The sequence below is a fragment of the Equus asinus genome, chromosome 9, assembly GCF_041296235.1.
Source record: "Equus asinus isolate D_3611 breed Donkey chromosome 9, EquAss-T2T_v2, whole genome shotgun sequence".
Lineage (NCBI taxonomy): Eukaryota > Metazoa > Chordata > Mammalia > Perissodactyla > Equidae > Equus > Equus asinus.
Window position 1 is genome coordinate 44025375 of NC_091798.1, and position 25126 is coordinate 44050500.

The 25126-nt window shown below is 56.4% G+C and overlaps 1 protein-coding gene across 2 annotated transcripts; it reads left to right on the forward strand.

Moving 5' to 3' along the window:
• The first annotated feature begins 433 nt into the window (after positions 1-433).
• PITX1 (paired like homeodomain 1) lies at positions 434-12727 on the forward strand. Of its 2 annotated transcripts, none has more exons than XM_070517350.1 (4): positions 434-843; positions 6448-6684; positions 8931-9163; positions 11152-12727. In XM_070517350.1, the coding sequence occupies exons 2-4, from the start codon at positions 6516-6518 to the stop codon at positions 11692-11694; spliced, it is 945 nt and encodes a 314-aa protein (XP_070373451.1). In that variant the 5' UTR covers positions 434-843; positions 6448-6515; the 3' UTR covers positions 11695-12727. The 2 variants fall into 2 exon arrangements, with proteins under 2 accessions (XP_070373451.1, XP_044637118.1); XM_044781183.2 differs by having other exon boundaries at positions 435-848.
• Positions 12728-25126: the final 12399 nt, after the last annotated feature.

The following is a 25126-nucleotide window of genomic DNA, read 5'->3' on the forward strand; positions in this document are numbered from 1 at the left end:
CTCCCCTTTCCTCATCAGCCCAGCCCCTGAGGAGGAGGATTGGCTGGGGGGGGGGGTCCTCCAAGCAGGGCAGGTCGGGAGGTTGCCCCTCCCCAGAAACCCTCCCTCCCCATACACAGAGAAACCCTGGAGTTCGAAAACCTCCTGGGCTGCCAAGCTCTGCGCAGCGGACTGGACTCTCCCTGCCAACATGCAACGCCAGCTCCCTCCCGCAGGCTAAGTAGAAAGGGGGAAAGGTCGAATCTCAAAACCCCGACTTGACCGTCACCTGGCAGGACCCGGGGAAACTCCGACCAGACCCCAACTAAACGGAGGTTGCGCTCGGCCCCTAACGTCCAGGTGGGAAGCTGAGATCAGGGAAAGAAAGTGCGCCGGGCCCAGGCCAGGACCCGCAGCGGCTTGGTCTGCACGCGGCCGGGCCCCTTCTCCGCACGCGCAGCCCCAGGGTGCGCTCCCTGGCCTCGGGCCCCGGCCACGAGCTGCGCCGACCCCTGGCTGCGCCCCGAGGGAGGCCCGGACCCCAAGCCAGCAGGATAGCGCGCCGCCCCCTCCCCGCTGGTCCAGGCGAGGGCCTCGCTTCTCCTCCCCCCTTCCCGCCTCCCCGGCCCGTGTCCCCGCCTTCCCCGCGGGCGTCGGGCGGCGGCGGTGGCGGCGGGAGGAGCGGGCCGAGCCGAGGTAGCCCGGACCTTGCACGCTGGGTTGTAGCGAACCAGCGGGGACCAAAGCTGCGCGCAGAGCCGGAGACGCAGCTGGATCCCGGACCTCAGCCGGAGTTGAAAGCTAAGCCAGGGTCCGTGGTGAGCAAGCCCGGAGCCGACGAGCCGCACGCGCAGCGCAGCCCGGGTGCGGTAAGAGTCGTTGGTCTAGGGGCTCTGGGTCTCCGCGGTGTTGGGGCGCAGGGAGGTGGTGGCCCAGTTCCGCGCTGTTTGCTCCGGGCGTATGTGGGGTACAGCCGGTGGCGCGGGACTGAGAGCATCGCGCGGAAGGCCAGGCGCCATCGAGGCAGAGCGAGGAGCTCGTTCCTGTGCCCAGCGCACGGTCACAGCTGCCATGGCCGGGCGCTACCTCGCCTAACCGGTGGGTCCATCCTACGTTTCGGCCCCAGGCAACCCAAGAGGGCAGCAGCCTAGGGGGCGCGGGCCCCAGACCTGCGAAGGGCACAGCCCTGGACGCCCTTCGCAGCCCCTCGTGGCGGCGCGGGCCACTGGGGACCTCTGGGAGAAAGGGCAGGCGAGAGGGCCGCCCGTCGCTCCCCGCTGCGCCCAGGAATGGGGGCCCCAGCACGAGCGGAAGCGCTGGCCCCTCTGCACGTCCGGGGACTTCGGCCTTAGCTTCGCGTCAAGAGGGTATTTTTCCTAAACGAAACCGCTTCATTCGTTCGTTCGTTCGGGCAGCTATGCCTCTGAAAAGCAACAGACATCCGCCAGAGCCCCGGCTCCCTTCGCCGCGGACCCCGACGTCCCGCCGCAGAGCTCAGAAGCGCCCCTAGCCCACGGCGGCCTGCCCTCGCCGGCACGGGTCGGGACTTTCCTTACCCTGAAACCCCAAATGCTCTTCGCAAAATCCAATAAAGACATTCCCGCGGCTTCTCCAGGGTTTGGTTGTTGACGCGGGGTTCCCGAGCACACAGCGGCTTCTCTAGAACCGGGTCTGGGAATTCTGCAATTGACCAGTCTCCTAAATCTGAGCTGATTCCGCCGTGGTAAAGCGAGGGCCCTGAGACCGGGATCCCAGAAATGGGAACCCCAGGCTGGAATCCTGGTTCCAAGGTTTTCCGAATTAGGAATTCCCTTAATCTAAAAATATTTGAGTCCACTTTTCTGAGAAACTGGGGCTCAGGTATTCTTTTGGCGTCTCTGTGTGACAGCCGCCAGGGCCAGAGGGAGGCAACCCCAGGTTGCTGTCCACTTGGCCAAGGATACGGGTCTGGGGTAATGGCAAAAGCTACAGGCAGCAGGGACACCCAGGAGGGGGTCTTGCTAGCCCCCTACCCTTTCCTCAGTCTGCTTTGGGACTCCTCATCTCTGCTCAGAAAAGGAGAAGACATGGACTGGGGCATGGAGACCAGGCTGCCTGGACTCTAGGATATAGAGGCGGCTTTTGTTGACCTTCGAGCTAGGCTCAGAGTGCCCTTCTCTCAAGAAAGCAGCTGCTGGGAAGAGGAGGCTGTGGAATAGCAAAAGCTGACTCTCTGCTCCCCCGTTGTGTGACCAGCGGCTGCCACTTTCCTAGCCTTCTCTCCCCCTCGGCTCAGCCACTCTCAGGAACCAGAGGGCGACCAGTGGACTCAGATGAGCCACAAGCCAGGAGGGCGATGGGCCCTACCAGCTGCCGACAGAGTTCCGAACCCCATGCTCCCACCGTCGCCTCACTCAACCATCCTGCCTGAACACATCCCAGCTTTCCCCACCAGGACAAGCTGGGGAACCCCAAATGACAGGACACCTCAGGCTGGGTCCTCAGGAGCCCAAAGAATCCCGTGAGATTGTTCCTAGCCCCCCCAGGACCCCCTACCTGAGCACTTCTTTTCCTGTCACCCAGTAATTGCCTGTATTCAAAGAAATAAGAGTTTTTATTGGGGAGGGGGTGTTAGATCAGGCAGAAGGAGGTAGGTGGTCCCGGCTGCACTCCCAAAACTGGGTTTTCTAGTTTGAACTTCTCCACGGCCTAAGAGGCTTAGGGCTGGAATGTCCCAGAGAGTCATGGATGGCCCCGAGGGCAAGCCATGGCACATTCCTTCCCTTTTCCTAAAATTGCTTGATTCTGGTGCAAAGATTAAGGCAGGGCACCCCCACGGATGGGCAGAAGGATGCCCCCCATGAGGACCCTCCAACCACCCTTCCCAAATAAAATTCCTAAACCATTCTGGGGCACAGAGTCTGTTTTGAGGGAGCCCAACCTCAGCAAGGGTCCCTACGGTGACTATTTCAACCCCACAACAGCACAGGCTCCTCCACTCAGCCCAGCCAGGACTCTAAGCCCCAAATTTCCTGAAAATCACAGAATCATCGCTGGCATTGTGTGGCCTGGAGGGATGGGGACTAGGGCACATGGTTCCAGCTCCAGTGAGCCCCCTTCTCCCCTCCTCATGTCCGGTTGTCAGGTGAGCTGGAGGCTGAAATAGCAAGCAGACTGCTGTGTCCCATGTCAGACATGGGAACTGAGGCACAGTGCAGGTCAAGCCCTGCCCAAGGTCACACAGCAAGGCTGGGGCAACACTGCTCTTACTCCTGAAAGAGAGCTGCCTCCATCCTAGGTGTGTGCTTGTGTGTGACATATCTGTGAGTGTGCAAGAAACCCCTATGCTGCCTGGGATAAGAGCCAACAGAGGGTGTGGCTGGGGGAGAAGAAAGAGGACGCCCAGGTCCCTTCTCCAGCCAACACCCAGGATCAGGCCAGGGCCTCCTCTCCATCAATCCTTCCTTGCCCCCTGCTTATTCAGCGGTGTCCAGGGCCAGTAGAACAGACTCCCCTGGGCAGTCCCCATTGGTCTCAGCCCATCTTGGGGGCTCAGAGTCCCTGGGGATTTGGAGCTTCACCCACAATAGTCTGAGGGCCTGTCCATCCACACAGCAGGCATCAAGATTCCCAAATATAGGGACTCCTGTGACTGCCTGAAGCACTGCCAGGGATTTGGGTCTAGAGGGGCACACAGCAGGTGCTCAATAACTGCATTAAATGTATCAACAGTGACAGATGCAAGCCCCTCAGAATGAATAGCTAGAGCTGCAGGCACAAAACAGTCCTCATCCAAGGAAGGTCTGACTCTTTAGTCCCTCTGGGCAGTGGAGGGCTGCGACACTCAGCCTCTGGAGGGCGGACGGTTCATTCCATGTCCCCACCCAGAGGGGCACTGGCTTCCCACCTTGGCCTGACACTGGTAGGCTTAGAACACACCTCCTATTCCCTACCAGCCAGATTTTGTGCCAAACAGCATCAGCCTTCTGGGACTCCGAGGCCTGGCTGTGTGCTCAGCGCTCCCACGTGTGAGTCCAGTGAGTACATGCGTGTGTGTCCACAGCACACCTGTGTGGATATGCAATGTGCATGTGTGCATGCATGCTCCCAGGCCCTGTCTGTATCTGGGCAGGCTGGGTAGCATGCTGTCTTGTCAGGGAAGGCAGCTACACAGAAGGTGGTGTGCGAGGGGGCACCCCAGCATGCTGCAGCACCTGCACACCTCCTTGAAAGGAAGTGTCTGCTGCCTCAGGAGACTTGGCCAAGAAATGTGGCAAATGATGAGGCTGAGGGCAAATGCTGGGCAACCCTACTTCCCCATGTACCCGTCCCGCCACCCCCACACACACCAAGACTATTTTCTTCCTGGGGGGGTCTCAACTTAGAGAAACTTCTCTTTGGGAGGAAAGGACAGGAGTCGCTGAGCCTTGCCAACCCAAGCTCCTGGGATGCATCCTCCCTCTGGCCTCGGCCTCACCCTGCCCCCTGTGGTCACGGGCACTCGGTGAGAGTGGGCCAGACCCTAAGGAACTGTGCCTTCTCCCCATAGCCCAGAGCTGGGGGCCTTGGGCTGAGCCAAGGGAGTGGGGAGCAGGCCTGGTTCCACCTTGCGCCCGCCCCTGCCCCTGCCCCTGCAATCCTCACCAAGCAGCTCAGCCTGGGGCCTGAGTGCCTCCCGCTGATGGGGAGCCAAGGTCAGGGCTGGAAGGCAGTGCCTGCAGAGTGTCCCAGATGCTGACAGCCTGCACAGTCAGTCCGGAGCAGAGACCCCCAGGAGGAGATGAGGATGCACCCGGCCCTGGGGTGAGGCGCTGGGCCTAGAGAGTAGGGCAATGCTTCTCCCCCAGGCTGCTGTCCTGCCCAGCGCTGCTCCTGTCTGGTGGAGCTGGTCAGCAGGTGAGGAGTAGAGGGCAGCCTGGGGTCCAGGTGTGGCCAGAGTAATAGGTCAGGGTCGCACCCTACTACCCCAGCTGTCACCTATTTGCTCAAGACTCTGCGGTCTCAGGGCCAGTTAACAATTGTTGAGCAAAATCCTTCAACAAACTTCACTGAAGTAGGAGGACTCAAGGAGGGGATCATTCTTAGGAGTGGGGAGGGGACCATCATTGCGTGTGCCCATGGGTGGGCCATTGGTGCTGCAGCTTAGCGACCACTATGTGGGAGAGAAGCTCCAAGACCCTAGGCTTCCTGGGCTGCCGCCCACGGCTGAGAAGCTGCAGTCACCTGGCCTGCCAGGCCTGTGCCTACAGCTCTGGGAAGCCAAACAGAGGACCTCGGCCGCTGCAAACCTGCCCTGAAGGGGGCCGAGGCCCACCCCGTGGCTGCCAAGGCCCGCCTGGGATTTGGCCTGACCGCTGAAGGTGCAAAACAAGGGGAAAGAGCCCTACAGAAGAGGCTGTGGAGCCTGGCCGCACTCTTGGGGTCTCCTGCTGCACTGGCCAGCGGCCTGGAGCCAACAGAAATGTTTCGTCTGATTAGAAGCCATCAGTTCTATCCCAATCCCGGAAAATTGACTTCGGTGCTGAGGGGAGGCCTGAGAAGCAGCCTTGGGGGAGAGGGTCCAAGCTAATTAGAAGGCAGCATCCGGGGGCCCATTAGAGCGCAGGCTGCTGTCACTCAGCCGGGCTCAGGTCCCGGGAGAAGAGGCCCAGAAAGGAGGGGCCTGCGGCCCCCCGACGAGGACGCTGCTGGGAGCTGCCGGAACGGGCCCCGGGCTCTGCCCCCGCCCTGGCGCTGGCTCGGAGGCGCCCGCTCGCTCGGTGCGATCCTGCTCCGTGAATGTTCACTCATCCTGGGCTGTTCTCGCTGGGGGGGGCTGGGGACTTCGAGGCGGCCCAGACAGGAGTTGATTCTGAGCGAAACAAGTCATTTGGGGCTTAAGGTGGGCAAGAGCCGCGCGGGACTTGCAGGCCAGATGCGTTTCTTTTGTGCGGCCGAGGGAGAACTCGGTGTGTCCCCGGGAAAGGAGGGAGAGGCGCGGCGAGGCCGCGGGGGGGGGGGGGGGGGCGGGAAGGTGGCTGCGGAGGGGGAGGGCGCGGGCGAGGCAATGAGGGAAGGAGGGCGGCAGAGAGGGCGCGGCGGCGCGGGCGGCTCGGGGCTGGATTCCGCCCGCGCTCCCTCGCTCGCTCGCTCGCTCCCTCCCTCCCCAGCCCCCTCCCACCCAGGCCCACCCCACCCACCACCCCTGGCGCAGGGACTGCTGGAACCTGGCGGTGCGCGCTGTCGCTTTAAGACAGACTCTGCTGGCGCCGTCCGGAGCCTTAGAAACCGGCCCCGAATCGGGAACCGGAGCCGGAGCCGGGGCCGGGCGGGCGGCTGAGGCCCGAGCGGCGGAGCGCGAAGCCGGGCGCCCGGTCGCGAGAAACCGCTGCCGCTGCCGCCCGCCTGGCCCCGCAGCCCCGGGCGGTCCATGGGGCCAGCGCGGCGTCGTTGCGGCCGCGGGCAGCCCTGGAGGGCAGCCGCTTAGGCGCTGCGCTCTTGTCCCCGCAGGTCGCAGCCAGGGCGGCCGGGCGCGCCCAGCCGCGGCCCCTGGAGCGCCCGCCGCGGTCCGCGCCTCCATGGACGCCTTCAAGGGGGGCATGAGCCTGGAGCGGCTGCCGGAGGGGCTCCGGCCGCCGCCGCCGCCGCCGCACGACATGGGGCCGGCCTTCCACCTGGCCCGCGCCGCCGACCCCCGCGAGCCACTCGACAACTCCGCCAGCGAGTCGTCCGACACGGAGCTGCCAGGTAAGCGCCGCTCCCCGCGAGGCGCGCACGGAGCCTCCCCGGGCGCAGGGTGCGGGGAGCCGGGAGCAGGGCCTGGCTCCCGCGCCGCGCAGTCAGGCTCCCTCTACGCCCCAGGAGCGTCAGGACCTTTCCTTTTCTCATTCTCGATCTGACAGTAAACGCGGAAATTTACACGAAGCGGAAATTTAGTGCTTTACGAAGGCATTTCCACGCGGTCCCCACGCACCAAGAGACCGGCAGAGGCACGAACCTACAACCAGAGGGTCGGGCTGACAGCCCCTCTTATCAGGAGCAAGTAGAACAGAATTTAAAAAGTTAGGTTTGTGCAGTTGGGTACCGAGGGGCCGCTCGGACCGAAGGATAGGAGCGATCGAGAAGGTAATGGAGTGGCAATCGAGAGAAAGTGCCCACACAGAGAGGGGACAAACACCCCGACAGAGAGTGGGCGACAGATTGAGGGGAGAGACCGAAGAGAAGGGGTGGCTGGAAAAGTCAGATATGCAGACTGGGGGAAGAAAAACAACCTCAAGTAAAAAGAAGACAGAGAGGACAGGGAGGGCGAGAGGGCCAAGGGGGGCGCCCGGCTCCGGGCAGGACCCCCTAACCGAGGGCTCCCGGCCCCACGTGCGCCGCCGAGGCCCGGAGCCGCCAGGCCGCCCAGCCAGAGCCCCGACCGCGCTGCCTTTTTGTGCGAGCTTTCCCTCCGGCCGGCCGCGAGTCGGGCCAGCGGGTGGGCGGCGCGGCCGCGGGACCGCTAATCCCCAGCCCCGCCGGCCTCCCGGTCTCCGAAGGGCTCCCGCGCTCGCCGTCCTAACTCGGCGTGGCTGCCGGGCTCCCCACTCCCCAGGCCATGCGCGCCTCTTCTGCCTTCAATTCTTAATCCACCGCTGAGTGCTTCTCTACGCGTTTTTAATCTCTATTTGTTTCTGTTTTGCATCCCTAAGTGACTTTCCCTAAGAGGTTCTGTTTGCTTGGTTAAAAAACAATCAACGCTGGACTGTACTTTTGTTTTCAGAAGTTTTAAGCCTGGCCTTTGGTTGGTTTTTATTTTTAAAACCCAGAGAAATATACAGATTTCTTTTTAAAACCAAACCTATGAGGATAAATGTAAAAATTAACTGTATCTTTCAATATAGAAAGAATTACTATACCAGGTATATTTCTCTGGAATTTAAAATATCTACGTGCAACATGTATTCTTCGGGAGATTTTTAAAAGTCAATCCAAAATGGCGCGTTTCTCCGGGATTTTCTCAAAATCCACTTATAGCGGTGTTATTTTGGGAATTTAAGTTATCTGACTATAGAGTTGTATTTCCCTGGGATTTAAAAATTATCTCTAGAAGGGCATTATTGGGAAAGGGTTAAAAAAAATCTATCCACAACAGTACATTGATTTTTTTTTAATCCCAGAGAAATAAATGCCTGTGTCTCCCTGAAGTTTATACACGTACAGCACTGTATTTAGTTAGGGGTGTGTTTGCAGGGAGGTTTCTGACTTCTTAATTTGCATTTGCTCTGTGTTCCTACCTGCCTATTTTTAAAGAATTTGTGGCCCTTTCTATGCTTTTAGGCATAGAGCTAGGGGCTTCTCTGGGCTTCTCTGTTTTGATTTTACATTCTTTTTCTTTATGTTTCAATGTTTCTAAGACTGGATGTGTTTTGTGCAGCTTCAAAGAGAGAGGCTAGAGCCCCAGGTCACCTAGACAGAGTCTGTCGGTCTGGGCTGCCCGGGCTGCGGCCCGAGGGATTTTCTGGGCCTTGGGACTTGAGGCCTGGAGCGAAGGCAGAGACCCGGGCTGCGCCATGCCTGCCCAGTGGGGCTCCCACACAGCCCTGGGGGGAAGAGCGAGGAGGGGCCACTGACCCGCTAGCTTCAGGCCAGAAAGATTTGATCCTAGTTCAGAAAAGCAGAGGTCCCTTTAGATTTAGACCCCCAAGAGCCCGCAAAAAAATCTTACATTTGCGGCTGACATCAGCACTAGGGCTCGGGCCTGAGCCGAGCTGCGAGAGCAGGCCCTGCTCAGCCAGGAACCGAGGCCCGCGGCTCTGACTCCTGGGCTCGTCTCCGGAGCACCCCAGACCAGAGGTGACCAGGCGCCCGGCGGGCTCTCTCCAATGGGGACAATTCCAGGGCCCCTGGCGGGAGGGCTTCCAGCGCTGATGGCGGGCGCTTCGGTGGAGCCGGGACGGGGTGCAAAAGGGCATAAAGCTGGAGGTGACCGGCCCCCGTCCCGCCTGCTTCAGAGAAGGAGCGCAGCGGGGAACCCAAGGGGCCCGAGGACAGCGGTGCGGGCAGCGCGGGCTGCGGCGGCGCGGAGGACCCTGCCAAGAAGAAAAAGCAGCGGCGGCAACGCACGCACTTCACAAGCCAGCAGTTGCAAGAGCTGGAAGCCACGTTCCAGAGGAACCGCTACCCCGACATGAGCATGAGGGAGGAGATCGCGGTGTGGACCAACCTCACGGAGCCGCGCGTGAGGGTGAGCGCGGGGCGCGCGTCTGCGGGGAGCCGCGCCCGGGGCTACCGGCCGCCTCTGCCGCAGCCCTCGAAAGCTTAGACCTCCGCTCAGACTTTCACGCTTTCTCACCACTCAGACCTTCTCGCTCCCTCCACCGGAGGAGATTCCACCTTAGGCTCCGGTCAGCCGCAGCTAAACCCTTTGGCCGCTAGCACCCCTCGGCTACGGCCGCCTCGGATCCCTCTGCCCCGCATCCTACCTGACTCTCGCGCTCTAGTGCAGCCCCAGCCCAAAGACCTGTGGCCCCAGAGGACTTTCCTGTGCCCCGTAGGACCCAGGGCCCACTCGATGTTACCACCCTAGACCGCGCAGAGGATTCCCCGCCGCTGGGGACCTCGGAGCTGCTGGCGCCTTCCCCTGAAAACGAAAGAGAAAGGCAGGTCCTGCCTGGCAGCCGGGAGAGGCCTGCAAGGTGCCTAGGCTTGGGGGTCTCGAAACTCCCCGGGGCAGTGGTCCCATGCGAGCTGGCTTCTCCAGAATCTCAGGATATTCTCCGCCTGACTGGTCCCCAGCCATTCAGCCAGTCAGTAGCTGGACCCTTTCCCTAATGCCCTTTCCTGCAGGGCTGGGGTCAGGTGAGGGAGGCAGCTCTGGTGGACAAGTGACCCTCAGGCCCAGTCCCTTTGGAGATGTAAGGTCTCCAACCCAAGACTAGACAGGACCCTTCCTCTCCTCACCCTTTGGTTCCTTGAGCAAGGCTTTCCTGCCAGAGCAGCAAGAAAATCATTTCTTCTCTGGGTGCACAAATATTTAATCTGATATTGGGAGCACCTCCCAAGCCAGACCAAAGTCCCACCTGGCCCACAGACTCCCTGCTATAACGCCAGCTCTCACCCCTTCCCAGTCAGGCTGGCCAGCCCGGTGGGACCCGGAGTGAAGACAGCACTCAGTAATCCTGAACTCACTGATCCTGCCCCGGGTTTATGGTGGTTGGGGTGAGGTGGGGGTGGAACCAGGCAATGTCAGTGCCGGGGACTGGAAAAGGCTGAGATACAGAGGTCTGGCAAGCTAGCTCGGAAACTCAGCCCAGGGCTGGAGGAGGGCTAGGGAGGACAGACGGCATGCAGTGCGAGGATAGGTGAGGATCGGCAAGGACAGGGAGTTGGGAAAGAAGTTTTTACTAAATTTTGTGGGAGAAAGTGGAAGGGGAGATTAAAGAGAAACTGGTAGGAAGTGAAAGGAAATTAAATATTTGCAGAGAAACATATTTGGCATATATTTAGGTGGCAGGAAAGAAATATTTAAGTGAGAAGCAAAAGGATCAAGTATTTGGGAAAAATGAAAAACTATTTAAGAGAAACAATGAAGGTCGGATATTTGGAAAGAAGGAAAAAAACTAAATCTTTTGGGAAAGAATCAAAAGGATTAAAAATGGGGGATAAGGAAGAAAATGGACTGTCTGAGGGAGAAGAAAGCGTTCAGATAGTGGGGCGGACCAAACGAAAATAAACATTTGGGGCAGAAATGAGAATATCAAATATTGCTAATAAAGATGGAAACAGACTATTTAAGGAACGAGGAACAGACTGAACCATGGGGGAAGTCGGAGGGTCCTATGTTTCAGGGAAGAAAAATACCTTTTGCATTCGAGGGAGAAGTAAAAGGACCGAATACTTAGGAGACAGATGGGGACCCGTTTGGGGGAGAATACAGAGGATGGACTGGTTGAGAGAGGAAGAAAGAAAACGAATATTTGTTAAAACAAAAGAGGATCCGTACTAGGAGAAGAAAACGGATTTGATTTGGGGAAGAGGATAAGATCAAAAAGGAAAAGACTAATATATTCTGGGGACAGGAAAGGAACTATTATGGAGAGAAGGCAGGGGCGGAAATATCGAAGAAAAGAAACGATATTCGGAGAGGAGGACGCGGCGGAGGGCTGGGGGGTGGAGGTGGAGGGGCCTTCCCGCCCTCGGCAGCCCTGACCCTTCTCCTGCCCCCTCTCCCAGGTCTGGTTCAAGAACCGGCGAGCCAAGTGGCGGAAGCGCGAGCGTAACCAGCAGCTGGACCTGTGCAAGGGCGGCTACGTGCCGCAGTTCAGCGGCTTGGTGCAGCCCTACGAGGACGTGTACGCCGCCGGCTACTCCTACAACAACTGGGCCGCCAAGAGCCTGGCGCCAGCGCCGCTCTCCACCAAGAGCTTCACCTTCTTCAACTCCATGAGTCCGCTGTCGTCGCAGTCCATGTTCTCGGCCCCCAGCTCCATCTCCTCCATGACCATGCCGTCGAGCATGGGCCCGGGCGCCGTGCCCGGCATGCCCAACTCGGGCCTCAACAACATCAACAACCTCACCGGCTCCTCGCTTAACTCGGCCATGTCACCGGGCGCCTGCCCGTACGGCACGCCCGCCTCGCCCTACAGCGTCTACCGGGACACGTGCAACTCGAGCCTAGCCAGCCTGCGGCTCAAGTCGAAGCAGCACTCGTCGTTCGGCTACGGCAGCCTGCAGGGCCCGGCCTCGGGCCTCAACGCGTGCCAGTACAACAGCTGACCGCCCCGCCGGGCCACGCGGGCCGGCGGCCGGCTCGGCCGGGGCGGGGCGCGCGCGGAGGACGCGCGCAGGGCCTGGGCTCGCCGCGCCGCGGACCTCGCGCCTGCGCAGCCCCCTCCTCCCCACCTCCCCTCCTCCGGGTTGGTTTTGTGTTTGCTTTTCTGGACCCCGCTCTGCCCTCCAAAACGAGACAAAACAAAGCAAAAAGACGTCGGAGAAAAGTGCCGCGAAAAAACGGATGAGTTGCAATTTCCCTCGGGATGGCGCGGGTGGTGCGTGTTCGCTCCGTCGGGCCCCGGCGGCCACTCCGGGGAGGGAACGCGGCGCGGGCGGCGAGCGCCGAGGCGGGCGGCCCGGAGAGGACGCCCTCGCAGCCCGCGCGCCTTCCCGCCGCGCTGGACCCGGACTGCGGCCGCGCCTGCGAACTGGAGCGTGGAGCCCGGGCAAGCCTGGCCCCGGCCCCGTGCGAACCAGGATGCCCCTCTGAGCTGGGCCCGGCCGAGCGTACCTTAGCTCGATTCGGATCCGAGTTGGAGCGGGCGTTGGGCCGGGGATGACGGTGCCCAGCCTGGGATCCGGGACTCGCCGCGGAGCCGCTCTAGCGGCCCCGGCGCGCCCCGAAGAGCCCTCGCCCGCCCCGCGCCCCGGAGTCCTATTTTAAGGCCACGGAGCCGAGGTTGGCGGTGCGGACGAGGCGGGAGGGTGCGGAAGGCTCGTTTCCGACCTCCCAGAACCCGAGCCTCGGCGCAGGCCCTCTGCTCCGCTCCCGGGCTAAGAGGTCCTGGCGGCGAAATGCCCCCTCCTCACTGCCCGCCGTGCAAGAGTCGAGCCGGGAGAGCTCGGGGCGCGGCCAGGGCCCCGCGCCGCGCCCACTTTGCACACCCGCTCTCCGGCCCGCACCCCTGTTTACAGCGTCCCTGTGTATGTTGGACTGACTGTATAGAATTATAAATCTGTCTATATCGACTTGTCCATGTACGTCTATTAAAACCATAGTACGAGCGTGCTAACCACTGCCGAGCCCTGACTGCTTCCTTCGGCCCAGGAGGGAGGAGGCCAGAAAGGGAACTGCGCCACCAAGGGCCCTGCGGGTAGGAGGAAGGGCCCAGGCAGTCCCCGCCGGTGGGGGGGGGGGTGCCCTACCTACTCCCATTTCCCCCCACCCCCATTTCCCCGTCGCCGTTCCCGACCTGCTCAGCCCATCTCTCTCGGGCGCTGGGAGCCCCCTCTTGCGCCCGCCCGCTGCTCCCCGCCTGAGCCGCTCAGCTTCTCAGCGCTGCGCAGGCCGCCCTAGCAGAGCCCTCTCCCTCCAGGCTCTTCCCAGGCGGGGTCTGCGGGGACCTTGTCCCCCTGGAGCGTTGGGGTGGGGTCCGCTGAGAGCCTCTTTAGGTCTGGGGTTGCCTTTTCTCCTGTGGGCCCCGTACCCCTACCTTGGAACCCTGCCCTAGCTATTCCAGGAGGACTGAGGAGGCTGGAGCTGCCAGAGTCTCACCAGGGCCTCCCTCCGCCTTTCTGAGCCCAAATCCCACCCTGGGGCACACGGCTGTGCTGGAGAAAGTGTCCATCACACAGAACTCCCTTCTCGCTTCCCTTCCATCCCTACTTACCAGAGGCTCCGGTTGCCCCCACCCTCCCCCAGCTTTTGGAAACTACTGAACAAGACCAGCCTGTAAACTGCCTGTAAAATTCTGCTTCCTTTAAGTAAGTCGCTTCTAATGGCAAAACAAAATGTTTGCAGCTGCAGCGGGGGAGTTAGGAGGGGTCTGTATTGTGCCTTCGAGTCACCTTGTGACGGGGATTGGCACTGCCCTGGAGCTGGACCCAGGCAAGCCCTAGCTGGGAGAAGGGCTCAGCCATGGGCCTGGTCATGAGCTAATAGCTGGAGAGCCCTGTGCACACAGTCTCAAACCAGGTCAACACAGCCTCTGCAGTCAGGAATATTGTCCCTATTACACAGATGAGGGAACCAAGGCTCCGCTACACTATGCAGCTGGGCCAAGGTCACACTGAATCAGTAGCCTTTAGATTCCTAAGCCAGGCATCTTTCCACTGGTCTTCCCACCTTCAGCTGAGGAGCGAGGAACGGTCCTTTCTGGAGGATGGCCCAGCCTGATGCTGGAGGACTTGGAGTGTGGGGTTCTGAGAAGGACAGGGCCAGATTCACAGGCTAGAGGAGGGAGGTGGGGGGAGGGACGGCTGGGGCAGGGGGCTGGAGCCAGACCACCCCTCCCCCAACGGCTCCAGTCCAGAGCTCCGACCCCTCACTCTCTGGAAACATAAACACAATCACATCTGGACTCAGAGTGCCTCCCCCAGCCTCACACATCTGCCAAGGCCAGGGGCCCTGGTCTCAGTTGAGGGCAGGAGGCAGGGAGACCTAGAAGGAGGTGGGACTGGAGGGAAGCAGGAGGCAGAGAGGCCTCTCCTGAGAGTCAGGCCCAGCCTCAGGTGAGAGGAGGCCGAGGAGGGGCTCTGGTGGAGACTCAGCGTGACCGTGGGGCCGCAGGCCAAACATCTGCAGACGCGTGGAAGGGCTGAAGCAGTCCCAGAAAGACCTCGGCAGACATCAGGGGCCACAGCCAGCAAGGTGAGTGTCAGACCCAGCCTTAGACGCCACCCAGTTATTCTGTGGCTGCAGAGTATCCAGCCCCTTGGAGCTCCATCAGCTGTGAGATCATCTCTGGAGGAGGGCTGAGGAATACACCCGGCTCTGAAAGCCCAGTCCCCGGAGGAAAGGCAGGGAGTCCTAGCCCCGCTCTGCTTGAAGAAGACTGGGGAGGGGGTGTCATTCATTCAGTCAACATTTACTGTGTTCCTGCCCTGGTGCTAGGGATGGAGCGGTAGAAAACAGACACAGTCCCTGCTCTCATGGACAAGTAAACAAACACGTGTATAATTACAAGCTGGGCTGAGTGCTTTTGAAGAAGAAGAACACAGTGCTATGAGTAAGAAAAACTGAGTCTTGCTTTAAACAGAGTGGACGGGCAAGGCTGTTCTAGGGAGATCGCTCCGCCTCTGTCTTCAGTGGCGAGCGCACTCATTTATTGAGCCCGTTCGGGGTCCAGGGCCCTGTGCTCAGTGTACACTCCTCACTGATGAGCCCCTTTACTTGCACAACAACCCTATGAGGAAGGGTCCTCATTATCCTCTTTCCCTGCTGAGGCCCCTGAGGCTTAAAGAGGTCAGGTCACACAGCAGGAAGTGATAGAGTGGATTTAGACCTGGTCAGTGCCCACTCTCTACCTTATGCACTGGGCTGCCCCGTGCCAAGCACCATGGACAATGGGGGGGGGGGCGGTATTTGACATTAAAAAGATCATAATTTCTGCTGGTAATACAGGACTGGCCCCCAGGAACTAGAAGAGCAGATTTGATCTCACCTGGTCCTGACAAAGTGACCACAAAGGGCTGCTGTAGGCTTAGAGAGGCCATGAATTAGGGATAGGAGGGCAAGAGGCTGGGGCCCAATCCTTGTTTACAGACACTGTGGAGCACCAAAGGAAAGCAGGATGAGCTACTGTGCACAACCCCTGGGGTGCCTGGTCATTGAGGGAGAGGAACGGAGTCACCTTTCCTAGCTTTATGGCCCCAGCCAGGCTGCAGGCCTCCCTCTGGCCCACAGCATCCCTGAGCCCAGCATCCAGCATCATCTGGAGAAGGGGGGAGTCACAGCTGGAAGATCTGCCTCCCAGGGAGCACTGCCCAGGGAGTCCAGGCCCTGGAGGTGGCAGTGTGTGGCCCTTCAGCTCCACACGCCTGAGCCTGCTGCTCCCCCTTGAAACAGCAGTGGGGCCTCAATCACCAAGAGGGCAGTCTGGGAAATGAGAGTGGTTTTTTGCCCATAGACCTCCCCATTTCCTGGGCCAGTTACTTGGCTCTGGCATCCACAGGAACCTTCTGCCGTGGTCTTTGAGAGCCAGGGTTTGAGTTCTGGCTTCACTTCTGAGTCGCCTTGGGCAAGAGACTTAATTAACGTCTCTGAGCTTCTGTTTCCTCTTCCGAAAAAGGACATAACAACAATCACTTCACACAGTTGTTTAAAGGATTAAATGAGATAATGCACATAAAGTGTTAGTGGTGGTGCTGGCATGTAGTAAGTGCTCAATAATTGGTTATTATTGATGAGTATTATTATTATTAAAGTGAGATGTCCTGCCTGTCCTCTTGAAGGCCCTGTTTCCTGTATTCTCCATTAATCTAAGTTTCTCAACAGGTATTTCTGAAAATGTCATTTGGGGCCCAACTTGGTTTTTCCTGCAGCTTTGCTGGGTGTCATGAGAGTGGGTCATGATTGACAGTCCTGCTGACTCCCCCACCCCGCCCCCCTGACTTTCTCAAGTCCATGCCAGGAATCCCATGACCCCAGGAACCGGGGGCCCTTGGTAACCCGACTTGTTGTCCTGTGGTCCAGTTCCTGGGAGACCCACAGGAATCGGGCCCAATCCCTGCTGTCCACTGGGCCCGGGGAGAGGCAGAGGGCCGGCCTTGCCCTGAGAGGAGCTGCGGGAGCAGAGGGGCACTCACCCCATAACTCTCCTCTAAGGGCTCCCGGCAACGTGGGATGAAGATGCCTAAACACTCTTTTTTGTGTTATATCCTCTTATCCATAGCTAACATCAGGTCCTTACTGAGCGCCAGGCCCCACGCAAGCATTTTATAAGAATTAGGGCTTTGCTCCTCACAGAAGGGAGGAGCTTGTTATTCTTAACTGAAGCTCAGAGAGAATCATGGCTCACCCGAGATGGCACACAGCACTCAGGCCCTCTGACCGGGGCCCACGCTTCCATCTGCTGCACTATACACTCTCCTGACGTCAATCACATTTGATTTGGGCGGGGGTGGGGAAGTGGGAGTGGGGAAATAAACAAGTTTAATTCATAGCAAGTGGCTGTGCTCAGCTGTGCTCTGGGAGAGAGAAAGAAAAGGCCCCAGGCCCCAGGATATGCCTTCACCAATTGCACTCGGCTGTGTGGGAGAGCAGCAGAGGGCACGGGTGACAGTAGGGACTGAGGAAGCCCTGGGGCACATGCAGCAGAATGGGGTGGGCAGGCAGGGGCCCAGAGAAGCTTCCTGGTGAAGGCAGGGCCGTGGAATAGCAACCATTAAATCTGAACTCCTGTCTCTTTCAGTATTACAAGCTTCTCATTTCCTAGATGGGTGCTTCCAGTCTGCCTCCCTCCAGAAACCCTCCCAGGTTTCCTCCCAGCCCTTGCTGGCCTGCCTCCTTGGCCCTCTCACCATGGGAACCCCATTCTTCACACTCCTGTGTTGCCTTTGCAGAGCCCTGGACCTTGCCTCCCAATTGGCTGGTGTTGCCCTGAGTCGGTGTCCACCTATCAAGGGACTGTAGGGCACCCAGGAGATGCGGCCACCAGAGCCCAGCCAGATTGGAGGGGCTACAATCCCATGAATTAGGACGCTACAGAGGAGTAGGTGAAGGGGCAGGAAGCTGTGTTTAGAGCGAGGTGGAAGCAGAGGGCAGGATGGCCTTCATGGAGGATGAAAGCTGCTCTGGCTGTCTTGGTCATGTGGTCACATGTCTCACTCTGTGCCATCCCCTGCTGTGCACTGTACATGTTTTATTTCTCTTATTAGTTTCATTTTATAGATGAGGAAGCTGAGGCTCAGGGACGTCACATAACTTGTCCAAAGGCACACAGCTTTAGGGACTCAGATCCTAGACAGTCTGACTGCAGAGCCTGTGACTTAACTACTGTGAGCACGGCCTCCTGGGGGCCGGGCACTGGTAGCTGGGCAGGGTCGCTGCAGTCAGAGAGCCAGAACGTAGAGGCAAACAGGTATAAACAGCAACACCTGGAGAAGTGTCTGCACACAGTCGGTGCTCAATAAGTGTTTGCTGAATAAAAGAATTGAGGAGCTGCCTTCCCTTATCCCTCATTCCACAAAACATGTCTTGGCCCTTTTTCCCTCTCCCTACTCCTTTCTCTCATCTCTCTCTTGCTTCTTACTCACTCACTTCTCCCTCTCTGTACAGGCAGCTCTTGGCACTGCTTTTAAAAGTGCATCTGAACAACAACAACAAAATACAACCCGATTCAAAAGTGGGCAAAGGACTTGAATAGACATTTCTCCAAAGAAGATATGCAAATAGCCAAAAAACACATGAAAAGATGCTCAACATCACTAGTCATTAGAGAAATGCAAATCAAAACCACAGTAAGATACCACTACACATCCACTAGGCTGGCTGTTCTGAGCATAGTCGTTGGTGAGGATATGGAGAAATTGGAACTGTTGTGCATTGCTGGTAGGAATGTAAAATGGTGCAGCCGCTGTGGAAAACAGTATGGTGGTTCCTAAAAAAAATTAAACATAGAATTACTTTATGATCCATAAATTCCACTTCTGGGTCTACCCCCAAAAGAAACAAAAGCAGGGGCTTGAACAGATATTTGTACACCCATGTTCATAGCAGCATTACTCACAATAGCAGAAGGTGGGAGCAACCCACGTGCCCAAGAACAGATGAATAAACAAAATGTGGTATATGTACAATGAAGTACTATTCAGCCTTAAAACAGAAGGAGATTCTGACACAGGCTACAACACGGATGAACCTTGAAGACATTATACTAAGTGAAATAAGCCCAATACAAAAGGACAATATTGTGATTCCACTCATACGAGATGCCTAGAATAGGCAAATTCATACGGACAGAAAATAGGATGGTGGTTGCCACTGGCAGGGGAAAGGGTAATGGGGGGTTCTTTAACAGGTACAGAGCTTTATTTTGGGATAATGAAAGAGTCCTGGAGACGGCTGGTGGTGATGGGTGCACAACAATGCGATTATACTTAATGTCACTGAACTGTATACTTTAACAAAGTTAAAAACGGTAACTTTCATGTGATGTGTATTTTTCCACAACTTTTCTTTAAAAGTGCATCTGTGTTTAAGCCCCTCCCGTACCCAGAGAGGCTTCAGAGCCTGGTGCCCAGGGCCCAGGGCTGAGCCTGCTGCCAGAGCTGGTCTGCTGCTTGTTGGGAAAACTTTCCCAGCAGCCTTCTTCACTTGGCAGCCCCTTTGAGGCCACAGGGACAGCTGACCCCCACATGGCCCTCACCCCATTCTCCACCCCTCTGTGCAGCGTGGCAGTGGGACCCCATTAAGGACACTGCCCCTACTGAGTGTCTACTGTGTGGCCAAGAGAGAGCAACTGGGGCGATTAGCATAAAATTAAATAATAGGTTTGCCACTGCGTTGTTTTTTGTTTCTTTTTTTACTGAGCTTCTCTGTCAAAAAACTAAACAAGGCAGGCTACAAAGTGGTATATAAGTACAGTAGCATTTCAATTCTTATACAGGCACAGAGAAATTTCTGGATGTGCACAAAGTGTTAACACCAACTACCTTTGGGGGGCTGGAAATGAGGGATTCTTTTTTTCATTTGTCCTTTCCAAGTTTTTTGCACTGAGTATGTATTACTTTAGTAATGATGAAATGAGACAATAAGTATTATTTTAAAAATACAGAGACCGGTGATCTTCAGGAGAGGGAGTGGGCTTCTGTCCACAGGTCCCTGTCCTCATCCCAGAGGTGTCAGTCATCTCCTACCCAGGATGATGGGCCAACCTGCAGGATTCAGCCTCCTTTAAGGGGCAGGCCTGCGTGACAGGTGTCCAGTAAACTTTGAGAGATTTCTACAGAAATGAAAGTTTTATTTTCAAATGCATTCTTCTTTAATCAGATGTCAAATTAGCAGCCAAGAGGAATGTTCAGAGAGAGGAATAATTTGTAATCATCTTTTATTGCCGAGCAAAGAGAGCTTTAAATCCAGCTGTCGTAAGCACGGAGTCCAACCCTCTTCCCTTCGTCCCTTTGCTGCACCATCCCCTCCCCACTCTCCCAGTCCTCCAACTCAGCAACCTATTTGCACTCCTGCCTTGCTTTCACACACATGCACACACACGCACACACAGTGTGCCTGCCAGCCAGCATGATCATGGAATCTTTATTAAAGAGGTCCAAATTACCAAGGTTTTACTACACTACTAAAAATAGTCATGCTTACTTAACCTGTTTAATAAGCACACCATTTCTAATTTTTCTGCCTGAGTAAACTGAAACATCATTCCAGAAATACATTTATACTGAAACAAGAAGGCTTGTTTTTTTCTTCTTCGTTCACACTCTTTTCTCCCCTTCCCCCCCCTCCTCTTTTCCTCTCTCCATTCCCCCACGCCTGTGTCCCCCTCAGCTGCCCACCCCTACCCTTTTTCAAATTTCAAAACATAAAGGAGAAAGTAACAGTAATTTGGACTTGGCCTTCACGCAAAATGGCCCAATTTTTTTAAGTGTTGGTAATTTGTCCAGAAAATGGATATAGGGAGTTGGGCTGGAAAGGCTTTGAAGAATGGGGTTTTATGAGTGGAAAATGAGCCCTGAGTGTGCGGGAATGTGCGCGGCACCTCCCCTCTGTGCCTGGAACAGTGCAGGCACGTGTGATAGTCACAGCTAACAGCACCATTATTGCTATTATCACATTATATTATTATCATCGTCAGAATCAGACAAAGCATATTAACCCATTTAATTGAACCAAGGGCTTAACGTCCCAGTGACTTCACGGAAAGTGCTTGGCAAACCCTCCAAGACATCGCAGCCACAAAGCGGCTGGCCACTTTGCCGCTTGCCAGACTGTGGCAGGCCCGGCAAGGCTTTCCCCAAACTGTTCCCGCCTGTGGCCTATCTGGGAACTTTCCAGGACACACTGGGATGGATGCTTATCCCCACCCCTGCTCCAGCCTTTTCATGCACACAGCTCTCTCTCCCTTTGGGTAAACCTGATCTAATAAAGCATATATTTACACAAAAGATACAGACACAGACACACACACAGTGTGGCCAAGGACCCCTCCTCCATCCCCCAAGCTGGCACTCCTATTGAGTCACCGAGGCTGGTAGTGAGGATGGGACACACAACTCGTGGGGAACACTTGGCTTCTGCCGAGCTTGGTGGCCACTCCTCCAAAGCTTCTTGACTCTCCCACAGTCCAGGGCCCAGGGTGGGGCTGCTGAGGCCACCCCTGGCAGCCCCCAGGCTCACAGAGACTCGCCCAGCCCCTCAAGGCAATGACACCCACTGAGCCAGGTTGGTGGAGGTGCCTGGGGAGGCCACAGCCCCTCTGGATTCTAATGCCTGCACTGGGTTTCTCCCTGGGGCCTGGCCTTTCCTTCCCAGAGCCCAGTTTCCCCTCCGTCTGATGGACACTGGACCTGCCCGCCCGCCTCTCAGGGTTTGCTGTCAGAGTTCGAAGAGACCCTGGATGTGACCAGTATGTAAGGCTTTCAGGTGAGCTGGTGCTTCAGAGGCACAAAATCGCCCTTTATCATCTCACAGACCTCCTATCCCTGAAGAATCTCTAAGCGGGGAAGCTCTTTCTTGGTCAACATGCCAGGCCTCCCTTCCCTTCAGGTTCCCGGGCAGTGCCCCTGCCAGCTGGCCCCACGGGGAAATATCCCACTTTATTTCACTGGGGCTAATGGCACCCCCAGGCCTCGGCAGGACTGTTGCACTGCTCCCACGCCCTGCCCGGGGTCAGGAACTACCACTTGGGTGCATCACCTGTCCACCCTGAAGACCACTTTCACTGGGCCCCCGTGGCGGCAAGGCACAAGAAGGTCCCACCTCAGGGTCAGGCCAGCCAACCTCCAGGGGGACGAGGGCCCAAGACAAGTAGATGACAGAGGTTAAGGGCGTGGGCTTTGGAGTTAGATGGAACCTGGGTTCAACTCACAGTGCCACCACTTCCTGCCACATAATCCCTCTGAGCCTCAGTTTCCTCATCCGTAAAACGGGGATAAATGTGAAGAGGTAGGTACAGTGCTCGGCCCTGTGCCTGTGACATAAAAGGTTCAAAATAACTCCCGGGTCTCTGCTGGCTGCTTGCCCCCTCCCCCCATCAGAACTCTAAGGCTCACAGGTCTCAGGCAGTCCAGCACTGGCATCCAGGTGTCAGGGTACGACCTCTCAGTCCACAGCCCTCCCTGGCTGATGCTTGGAGAAGAAATATCTACGGGTGGAGGAATTAAGGTCTGATATAAGGTCAGGTATGAAAGGTCAAGGGTGAGAGTATGAGAAAGGAGAAATCAAGGCTAACTGGAGCAATCTGGGAAGACTTCCTGTTAGAGGGGGCCTAGCACAGAGCCTTGAACACACAGGATTGGAATGGGTGTGCAGGAGTGGAGGTGAGACTGAGCCAGGTAAAGGGGAGCCCTGGGAGATATGGGGAGACACAGAATAGGGGAGCCTTAAATGCCAGGTGAGAGGCATACAGCCACTCTCGGAGAGGCAGCAAGAGTCAAATCTGGCCAGGTCACTGCCCTGCGTCCAAACTGCCCAGCTGAGCACTCCAGGTCCTCAGGCTCTGGCTCTAATCTACTTCCCCAATCCCCCCATGCCCCACCCCACACTACAGGCTGTAGCCACAGCTACATCCCAGCACTCCCTAAACTCTCTGCCAGCTCCTGCCCTCTTTCCTTTGTGCATGTGGTTCCTTCTGCTGGGAATGCCCTTCCACCCACCACAGGTGCAGGAGCACACACACGTACACACACACTGCTTAACATTTTTTCATGGTGAAAATTGTGTTTGTTTTTCCTGATTATACAATATATATTCATTCTTAAAATTGAAAAAGTTCACAAAAGTGTGAGGACAAAAGTCAAGACAACCAAACCACTGTTAATATGATTGTCCTCCAAGACATCTCTCTGCACACACACGTGTGTGCACATATACATTATCACGCTCACTATGACATAATGAGCGTCGTATCACATAATGAGCATCATGTCTAGAGCGTCATCCTAGAAGCCACTTTTTTCACTCAATATAGTATCAAGAACCTCTATCTTTATTAACAAATCACCATTTTTAAGGGCCATATGTATGGATTCATAGTAATTTAGCCAGCCTCCTCACCAACAGGCATTTAGGTAATTCCCTGCTTTCTTTCACTGTGTTTCTATTATCAGAGGCCACAGTAAACATCCATATTCCTGCGTCTCTGTGCATTTGTCATTTGGCTTCTTAGGAGAATTTCAAGAAGCGGAACTGTTGGCCATAGGAACACGTAGATAAAATGTAATCCACTTGGCCGCATGAGAAGGCCACACCTCTTTGCACGGCCAGGAGTGGGCAGTGCTGCCCGTGCTTCATACGCTGGCCAGTACTAGGTCTTGTCCGTCATCTTCACCAGCTGAAGGAGAAAAAATCTCTCTCTGCCTCTTTGTGTGTGTGGTTTTATTTATTTCTCCTTTTTATTTTTTAATACAGATGGTGTCATGTACGCACAGTTCTGCAGCTGGCTTTTTCCACCTGACGATTCTTTCACTCCTTGTCCACCTGCTCATTCAAGGGTCAGGTAAAAAGCCACCTACTTGGGCCAAGAGCCTCCCAAAGCACCCCTCCTGGATGCCCACAACTTCCTGCCTTGCTGCTGAGTTATCAGTGGGTGCAGGAGCAGGCAGAGGGCCAGAAAGTACGGACCTCAATGTCATCACCCAAGAGGCCGACCATCCGGGCGTGGGACAGCTCGGCATGGCACCCACAAGGCTGGCTCCTCCTGCCTGCTGAGCTCACGCCTGCTCTGCACATCCCTTCTGCTGGCCAAGCCTCCCTGTGGCCCTGCTTTACTGAAACCCAGGGAAGGGTGACTTCTAAGCCAAACCCCTCTTCTGCCCAGGCCGTAATTTCCTAATTAGGCACCACAGTCACCACCCCATCGCACGAACCGATTGCTTCCTGCCGTCCTCTGCATCTCTGGAGCTCCCAGGGCCAAGCCAGGAGCCACTGGGCCAGCAGACTTCAGAGCCTCGACCAGGCAGCCAGAAAGTGCCAGGGAACCGGCAAACCGAGGCTGTCTGAGGGACCACCCTCCCTCCTCCCAGAGTCAGGCCCTGCTCAGAAGAGAATCATGGCTTGATTTTTTCAAGTTCCAAAAGCAGCTTTGATAAAAAAAAAGAGCAAGGTTGCTGCGAGGCAGTAGAGCAGAGGAGTACCTGTGTGGCCTGCATTCAAACACTGATTCTGCTCTTTAATGACAATCTGGGCCAAGTGACAGTCTCTCAGAGTGCCGGCTTGCCCACCTATAAAATGCGGATAACAGTTCCCTAGAAGATTGTTGCACAGCATTACAGCAGAGAGTTATAGAGCCAGACATGCTTGGTTCCTCCCCCTTAGTTGTACGGCCTTGGGTAGGTTACATCACCTCTTTGAACCTCAGTTTTACCACCTGTTTAATGGGAATAATGAAAATACCTGAGTGTTATGAGATCCAAATCATGTATGTGAAAGTATCTTGTAAACAGAAATGCTGACGAAACTGAAAGCAGCATTTCCACAGTCAGGAAAGAGAGGGGTCAGTCCCTTTGGAATCTGGGCCTAACCTCTGCTTGGACTCATCCTTCTCTGGTCCAGCAGCAAGTTTTCAAGAGGGCTTTGTCTCTCCGGCCCCAATGCCCGGCATCAAGGTCCCACCAGGGAAGGAGGGGATCAAGAGCCAGTTGTGCTGAGCTGTTCCTGAACAGGCAGGAAGCACAAACCATAAGTTGATGACATCTTTTTTCATACTCTCATTGTGTATTTTACTTGATCTTTATAGCTGGTCAGTTTTATCAGCCCATTTCTCGGAGGAAATAGACAGGTTTTAAAAGACGGGACACCTTGCTCAAGGTCACCCGATTAAGGTTGGGGTCGATCCCCAGTTGCTCAAGAGTTTTAGAACAGACTCTTCATCTCCCCCGCCTCTTCCACACTTCCTTTTGAGACTTCGGTTTCATTTTACAAAAGTCCAGCCACACTAGGTACCACCACCCTCTGGGGTCCTTCACCTCGAGGACTCTGACCCCAGTTGCGGGCCCAGTCGGTGGTTTCTAAGGCCCTCTTAACATTTCCCAGTTTTAGCCTGAGAGGTCTCTGTTACACAGGGCGATCTTTATGTCACCCAAATATAATCCAGACTCCACATGGTTGAATCTGTACATGGGGTTCCATTTTTAAAAGGCAAGGTTCAGCAAAAACAAAAAAAAAATCACGTTTAAATAATTCCAGTCATTAGTTGCCTCTCTCAAAGAACACCGGGAGGATCCAGTTCTCGTCCCACAGGCACACTTGTCGTCCCCATTTCTCCCCTTTCCAGGTCTCACGCTCCAGCTGTGTCAGGGCCTCTGTCCAAAAGTTTCAGACTCCAGCCCTCAGCTTTCACTCCCTCTTCCCCCATCCCAGCTCCTTACTGTGGAGGTCCATCAAGCCTTGCTGGCCTCTCAGTTTTCTTTCTGTTTGCCCATTACCCTGACTCTCCACCACAGAGGAGAACCAGGAGCTGACCAAGAGAGCACGAATACCCGCCTTCCTTCCAGCTCTCCAGTCCTGGCTCCCCCCCATCTCCTGGCACTGCGTCCCCCGGAG